At 45.2% G+C, this 8,483-nt stretch overlaps 1 protein-coding gene across 1 annotated transcript in view; it reads left to right on the top strand.

The window, feature by feature from the left end:
* Window positions 1-245: 245 nt before the first annotated feature.
* The window catches only part of LOC147684140 (cytochrome P450 2J2-like), a 95,232-nt gene continuing 86,994 nt past the window's right edge, over window positions 246-8,483 (top strand). The window contains exon 1 of the mRNA XM_086944530.1: window positions 246-566. Coding sequence (XP_086800656.1) covers window positions 396-566 — 171 coding nt within the window. The 5' untranslated portion in view covers window positions 246-395. The remainder of the gene's footprint in view (window positions 567-8,483) is intronic.

The following is an 8,483-nucleotide window of genomic DNA, read 5'->3' as shown; positions in this document are numbered from 1 at the left end:
TGTGAGGCACATTTAGATATATTGAAAGCTAGAGAAAGTGACCAGCAGAGGAGGGAGGAGTGGATGGAAGGGGTCGAAGGTCATAGGGCAAAGTCTTGAGAAGTTTGGTTAAACAGAGAGAGGGAGTGAAGGGGACATTTGTAATTATTAGAAGCAGGCATTAGAATAATTCTTGAGCAAAGGAGAGGAAGAGGGTAAAGAGAAGCAGGAGGAGACAGGCAAAATAGAGTGATATTTATTTAATACAGACAAAGCGAAAGAAAAGGAAACTGCAGAGATAACAAGTTGTAGCTAAGCAAAAATACAGGATACAAGGGGAAGAGAAATAAGGGAAAGTGATAGGAACAATCTAACCTGAGTTGTGGCAGCTGAAGAACAGGGTGAAGGAGCACACCATGTTGCCAATCAGTGTAGGACTACTGATTTTTGTTCTGAGTTTAATTGCTGCACAGTTTTTCAAGCTTCAATGGTCCAGGAGTCAGTATCCCCCCGGACCAACACCACTCCCCATCATCGGCAACCTGTGGACCATGAAATTTGAGCTTCGATATGACTTCCTCATGCAGGTACCGTATATGTGGAATTAGTAGGGTTCATTGTGTAACTGACAGAGAAAGAGTTTGCATCAAACATGGGCTGATTAACTTGTGTGCATGTCCCAACTTCATTCCCAACCCTTAACCTCAACATGCACATCCCAAGGGGAAGAATTGGCATCTTCCCCTTATCATCACTAGTTCTCCACCGGTTTGCTTTTTCCCAACAGTGACGTCAGTGTGGCAGGACAATCTCATCAGTCTCTTTGCTTCGAAGTAAGGGTCAGACAGATTCCCTGTGCCCAGCTTCTAAAATAATTAGAGCAGATTATGATTTGACCATTCCCAGAACTACCAAGAAGGTAGCGATAATTCATAACTCAAAATTAATAGGTCTCCATTGTGTTCTATCAAGTAAAATCAGAACCAAAGGCTACATAATAGCTCACACATCCATAAACCACCTTTTCATGTACACAATAGAAAAGGTTTTGCACTTGCAGTGAAGGAGAAAGACAATCACATCTGCATTGGTTGGTTACATGTACCTTGAAGACATCTGCAATTTGTTTACTTGATTGTACAGTGTATATGTGAAGTTGTACTTGGTTCCATATGGTTGAAGTTGACCACCTTCAGACCAGGGTTTGGTTTCAGGTGTTTTGAACTGGTCAGCATTGGGACTCTTATTGTCTCCATTTGGGTTGAAGTGGCTCTCCTCAGACCTGTACTTGCTTCCACAGGGGTTCAGATAGTCAGTGTTAGACCAGTTTCTGGGTCCATGGCATATGTTGCGTTCAGTTTCACATCTGTTCTTATTTCCTATTGTTTTATATGGTCAATCTCAAATGTGTACATGGTTGTCAAGTAAATGCATCAAACGTTGCTATTCTAAGTCCTGTTTTGGGATTTATATGGGATGTGCTTCCTTCTAAAAGACTTAAGATCCTCAGTCTCCGGTCTGACCCTGATATCACTAGCCCCCGTGCTCAGTTTACCAGGAAGTTTCATCAACCGGTTTAGATGATGATGTTTAGATCTGCATATGGGTACCAGGTGATCAGGTTTACGTCAGTACATGGCGATGCAAGGGAACGTGGGAGCAGACTAGATCTATGTATGTAGTGGGTGATTAGACTCATATCTGAAGATGGATATGTAAGAGTTTGGGTGATCAGGTTTCGAGATGGACATGGTTATATATGAGTGCAGGGTGATTATATGTTATGTTATGTGTTATGTTATGTTATGTTACTTGTTTTGTAGAGCGCAACAGCTGCCCCAGCAACGGGGCGTCCCGGCGCTAGAACCGTAACACAATCTACTGGATGCAAAAAAGAGGGGTCTACGGAGCGGGAAATAGATGAGTTTTAATCGCTCTTCGGAAGGCTAGCAAATCATCCATGCCGCGGATGTGGAGAGGGAGGGAGTTCCACAGCTTGGCCCCCAGGAGCTTGAAGGAGCGACCTCCGATGCGACAAAATTTCGTCTGGGGTATCAGAGCTAGATGTTGCCCCAAAGACCGGAGGTTCCTTTTGGGTTTATAGGGGGTCATCAGAGGACGGAGCAGCTCTGGGCCTTCATTCTTCAGGATCTTAAAGGCAAATAAGAGGGCCTTGAACTGTATACGGGCTTCTATGGGCAGCCAGTGAAGTCTGTACATAGTCGCTCTTACTGAGCATCTTCTTGGAAGGCCTACTATCGCTCTAGCTGCCGAGTTCTGGATTCGTTGGAATCTTTTTATCTCAGCTTTATTGGCTCCAAGCAACAGGACGCTCGCATAGTCCAGTCTAGACAGGATAGTAGACTGTACTATGAGTTGTCGTGTCTTGGAGTCGAAGTAGCCTAGGATGGGGTATAGGCTTCTCAGTAGTCCAATGCATGTTGCGGCGACTTTTTTAGTGTGCGATTGGAAGCTCAGGGTCGAGTCCAGCCACACCCCCAGATTTTTTACTAAATTTTTTGGAGGGGGTGCTGGGCCCAGGGACTGCGGCCACCATGAATCGTTCCAGTAGTTGCTGTTTTTCCCCATTATTAAAACCTCGGTTTTGCCACCATTCAGTTGGAGGCAATTTGCTGTCATCCATTTGGCGACGGCAGACAGTCCATCCCTGAAGTTGGTGGCCTCCGGGGAGGGGGTCTCACTAAGGCTGATGACTAGCTGAGTGTCGACAGCATACGACACCATTGTGAGGCCCCATCTCTTAGCAACCTCCGCCAAAGGTTGCATGTATAGATTAAATAGGGAGGGACTGAGAGCTGAGCCCTGTGGGACCCCTTGTCCTATGTCTTGGGGTTTGGAGATAAACGGGGGGGCAGATACCCTGAATGATCTGCTGGTTAGGAAAGACCGAAACCATTGGAGAGCTGAGTCCTTGATTCCTATGTGTTCCAGGCGTTTTAGTAGGATGGCATGGGACACCGTGTCAAAGGCCGCGCTAAGATCAAGCAGTATCAGCGCGGCACTTTTACCAGTGTCCATGATTTCCCGCAGACTCTCAGTGGAGGTGAGGAGCGCGGATTCCGTACTATGGCCCGGCCTGAAGCCATGTTGGGAGGGGTCCAGGATGTTATTTTCCGCCATATACTCACTGAGTATTTTATTCGCGTGGGCTTCTGCTAATTTAGCGACCCAAGGTAGCAGTGAGACAGGCCGGTAGTTCTCTGGTTTGGCGGGGTCTAGGGAGGGTTTTTTTATAATCGGGGTTACCCATGCCTGTTTCCAGCAGATGGGTACCGTGGCCATAGCAAATGAAAGATTCAGAATTGCGGTAAGGGGTGGGAGGAAGAATTCCAAGGCTCCTAGAAAGTGACTAGGTCTCATTGGGTCTGTGGGTGCACCCGACTTCACCTTCCTACAGAGTTTGGCAAGTTCATCGCTGGAGATGGCGGGTAGGCAAGTGAGTCTTGCCTCTCCAGAGGTGGCGTTAGGAGAGTCAACGTATCCTGGGATGTCCTGGGTGAAGGTATTGTAAATTTTCTTCACCTTGTCTGTGAAGAAGGTAGCTAGATCTTCACATTGTTGCGTGGAGGTGATATAATTGGCCGGTTTGGCTCCGTTCTGTATTTTTTGCACTATTTGAAAGATAGTTTTTGTGGGGTTTGAGCTGGATTCTATTTCAGAAGCGTAGAAGGCAGCACGGGCTGTCCGAATTGCCTTGTGGTATGATTTCAGATCTGTACATTGGGATGTATGATGAACTACTCATGCCATTACCACGCATGCATTTACAAGGCGGACATTACAACGCTAATACCATTTCCACGCATTCCTTTACCACACACGTTTTTACCATGAAAATGCCTTTACCACACATGCCTTTACAGCTTTTAAATATATGGATATGTATGTGATGATCATGTTGAGAACTGTACCTGGTTATGGGTGTGTGGAGATTAGTCTCAAATCTGTACATGGTTATACATGGACTTGGGGTTATTAGGCTCACATCTATGTGTGGTTATCTTTGAAATATATGGATATGTATGTGATGATCATGTTGAGAACTGTGCATCGTTTTGTCTGGGTATGCGGAGATTAGGCTCACATCAGTATTTGAATATGTATGGATTTGGGAGATTGGGCCCACATCGGTGTGTGGTTATTTTTGGAATATATGGATATGTGTGGGATTAGCAGGTTCAGATCTGTACTTTTGGTCATGAGGGTCGGATGCATATAGGGGTATGCTTGATATTATCATTCAAAGACCAGTACATGGTCCTGGATGGAATTATCAAGCACATTCATGTCCCTGTCTATTCAGCCTCAGGCGCATTCAGGGCTATGTTAGGAGTAATCAGACACATATCTTTGCCTTAATCGGTATCTGTTTACTAGGCAAGAATCTGTACCTGGCTCAATGGTCCATTGTTCTTGGTATTTTGTGGAATATCAAAGAGACTGCACTACAAGGTTCCTGCGCAGCATGGACTCGAAAGGCCATGCAGTGCAGGAACCTGTGTGCAAGCACACAGAGGGGCACATGTTATGCCCCTCAATGTGCATCCACATGTGGTGGAGGCACTTGAGGTCCTGGAGGGCCCCCATTGTTTTCTCTCCTCCATGGCTTACATGAAGGAAGAACCCCCAAGTAAACCCTGGAGGAGAGGAAACTTGTCATATGCTTGGTGGGACAGCAGCAGTCCTTGCAAGGATATTGCAGCCTCTGACCGCCACCCCAAAGCCAGGAAACAATAGTTTGTTGGAGAGCCAGTCGTCCCAGAGTGGTCCGACCGGCAAACTCCTAATGGGGCAGTTGGACAACCGGTGCAGCGGTGGCTGGATCTGCCGAGCCACTATGAGTCTGGCCATCCTCGGACATCCAGACTTGTAATTGGGCCCTGATCACGACTTTTTGGTGGAGCGAGGGTGTGGCCGTGCAAACTGTTGCACCATGGCACTGCCAAAGGTTGCTACTGCCAGATCACTACTTTTTAGTAGTCTGGCAAGGGGCAGCATGGAGGTCCCATGGCAATGCCTCCTTGGAAGGCTGTGGTGCCTTTGAAAAAGGCACAGCAATGGGACCAAAATACAAGGTTTCTGCATGGCATGGACTCGAATTGCAATGCATAAACCAAAGTGAATGCACACAAGGGGGCACACGCTATGCCTGCTGTGTGCATCGACATGCGGTGGAGGCACAGAGGGCTCTGTAGGGCCCCTTTTGCTTCCTCTCCTCCATGCTTTACATGGAGGAAGAAACTCTATGTAAACCCTGGAGGAGCAGAAACTCGTAATGTGGTTGGGGGGGATCATGGCAGACCCGCCAAGCATGTTGCAGCTTCTGACTTTCACTCTGAAACCAGGGAGCAGCAGTTCCTTGGCAGAGCCGGGGGTCCCAGGGCAGTCTGACCATCCAACTCCTAATGGGGCGGTCTGATTGCCAGTGCAGCGGTGGCTGGTTCCACCACCACGAGTCTGGCAGTCCTCGGACCGCCAGACTCGTAATTGGGTCCTTGAATTTTTGGCAACCCAACTGGTTTCAAACCCACCTTCATTATGCTCTGCAATAGATATACTAATTAATTCATATTTTCTTAAAATATATGATGCAGATGCCATTTTGTGACTCCATGCAAATTCATGAACAGAGCCCTGAGAAGTGAGAGCAGACTTCTATCCATGCATTCACATTAATGTGTCATTTTTTTCAGCAAGCAGTCCCTTTCCATATAGGGAGAAGGTTGTTAAAGAAAAAGTTGCCATTTAGTGAAGGAGACCAGGTTGATCTTTAATATTCACAACCATTGGCTGAATGAATCTCTCATTCCTGATGTATGGATGTCTCCTGTTCAAGGGTATGAAGCAATTCTTTTAGGGCTCTCATTAGCGAAGACCTTATGATTTTTCTAAAATATCTATAATATACCTGCATAAAGGAGCTTTCTGCCACTTCTGTTGGTCTGTTGTTGTGTCATTCACATTGTGCTTCCATTTTGCTTCCACTCACTAGCACTTGCAGCATGGAGCAATGGGCCAGCCTACTTAAGCCACCATTTGACTTCACTTTGAGTGCCTGCAATTTGTTCATTCACGTGGTGACATCGGCACAGAAAGTAGTTCACTTTGGTACCAGTGATTTTGTTTTTTATATTAACATTTCTTTATTGTTGCCTGATGTGATAACAGGACATCTTTGAAGTAAGCAAAGGGCACCTTCAAGCTTTATCAGTTCTTTTAACCTACCAATGATGTTTTTTATTATTTTTGGAGTGGCTTTTGTTTATCTGACTGCAGTTATTTCCTGGACTTAGTTTCACCAATGGCACTTTAATGAAGTCCTCCCAGGAAGAAAACCAAACTTTAGCTTTTATCTCTATTTTTAGACTTTAATCTGAGCACACTTGCAACCCTTTTATTTAAATGTAGGGTGTAATTTGGGTTTCAATATCTAATATTTTATTCTGTAAACACACTTTCCTTCCACCATTCCGTCATCCTTCTTGTCTTCACTCTTTCATTCTTGATTCCTTTCCTTCTTTCCTTTTTTCTTAATTTCTCTACATTTTCCTTCTTTTTTTCCTTCATCCTTTAATTTTTTCTTTCTTTTTTGGCTTCTTCTTCCCTCTCATTTTCTTATTTGTCTTCTTTCATTTTTTATTTCCTCTTTCATTCTTTTTGGCCATCTTTCTTTTTATCTTTCCTTTTTCCTCTTTTCCTTTTTCTGTTCCTTCTGTCCTGTTTAGGTCGAGCCTAGCAGCGCGCATGCGCTGCTCTGCGAGGCATGGGGTATCTACTCTGGTTTCAACCACAAACCCGCTCCACTGTAAACAGGTGTTGCAGCACAGCTGAGTAGCATTCAGCTACTCAGCTGGAACCTGATGATGAAGCATGACACCAACTAGGTTGGTGTGTGAGGGTTTTCTGACAAGCTTTTGGGGTGCCAGACACTACTGTGTCAGACCGTTATTTAACGTGGCCGTCTTAGTTGGTTTGAAATTACATTAAGGGACACGGCCGGCCGTCCACCAGTCCTAGCTCTCTCTTTTTTTGTTTTTTGGGTATCTACTCTGGTACCATAGACCACGCACAACACTTTCTATTTATTCCATCCTATACAAGTCAAAATTGCTTACTTTTCTTTGGTGAAACGCTGCTTTATTGTCCCGTCTTTGGGTGTGTTGTGACTTTGGTGGCGACTGCTCCGGTCACATGTTGCTTTACTCATTGCTTAACATAGTGTGTGTTTGGCGCACTCCTTTTTTACGTTGAATGGTCCGGTGCTGTGCTTGTTTTGTTTGCCTGCCTCTGCTTGTTTGTGCCCTTCATCTTTGTTCACGCCCGCCTGCCTTCATACAAAACTTTAATTTATGTACATTTTATAGCGGCGATGGGGGTGTGAACGCACCTTTAACAAGCCTGTTATTATTTTTATTTTTTATTAGAAATGCTTTTTTCCAATCGGGCTGATTTAAAAGGTGGTTTTGGAAGGTACGATAAACCGCACTCTATTCAACTGGTATAAGATGCACTTCAGACTGCGTTTCCTTCTCTGCCACCAATCTCTCCCAATACTCCCCCCCAAAAAAATGACATATTTTACTAAAGTTCTAACTCGGCGCTGGAAAATAGCATAGTTTCACTGTAAATGTGAATCAAAAGGCAATTTTTAATATAAGAAAACGCCTGGCTGTAATGACCTGCGCGCACTATCAATTTCTTCTAAAAACAGATGGGGTAAAAAAGTAGATTTTTTTTTGTAGATCATGGGGTCAAAATTAAGGTGCTTTTGGCAGGCCTGAATTCTTCACAATTCTTAAATGTTCTAAGGGCATGAGTGGATGTTTCTCTACTCATGCACCCCACTCCCCTCCAACATGTCCATGGCTGTTTGCCCCCTTCCCCCACCTCCAAGAAGAGCTTGGTGGGAAGACATGGCCATACACACACATAAACACAACCACACGCACATGCACTCACACACACACACACACACATAAATACAACCACAGACACACACACACAGACAGACACATAGACAGATACACAGACAGATATACACAGACAGACATACGGACACACACAGATACACACTCAGACACACACAGACACTAACACACAGCCAGACAAACAGACAAACACAGAGACACACACTCAGACACTCACACACTGACACACACAGACAGACACACAGACAGACTCACCGACAGACACACACTGACACACACAGACAGACACACATACATACACACAGGCAGACTCACAGACATACTCAGACGCTTACAAACAGAGACACAGACAGACAGACACAGACACACATACAAACACACACAGACAGACCCACACAGACTCACACAAACACACACACACAGACACACACACTCAGACAGACATACACAGACAGGCACACATACACAGACACACACAGACACAAAGACAGACAGACACACAAACATACACACAGACAGACACACACACAGGCCCAAAGGCACACAGACACACAC

This window comes from Lissotriton vulgaris, chromosome 11 (genome assembly GCF_964263255.1).
Source record: "Lissotriton vulgaris chromosome 11, aLisVul1.2, whole genome shotgun sequence".
NCBI lineage: Eukaryota > Metazoa > Chordata > Amphibia > Caudata > Salamandridae > Lissotriton > Lissotriton vulgaris.
The sequence above is the reverse complement of the archived record's forward strand: the minus strand, read 5'-3'. Positions and strand labels throughout refer to the sequence as shown.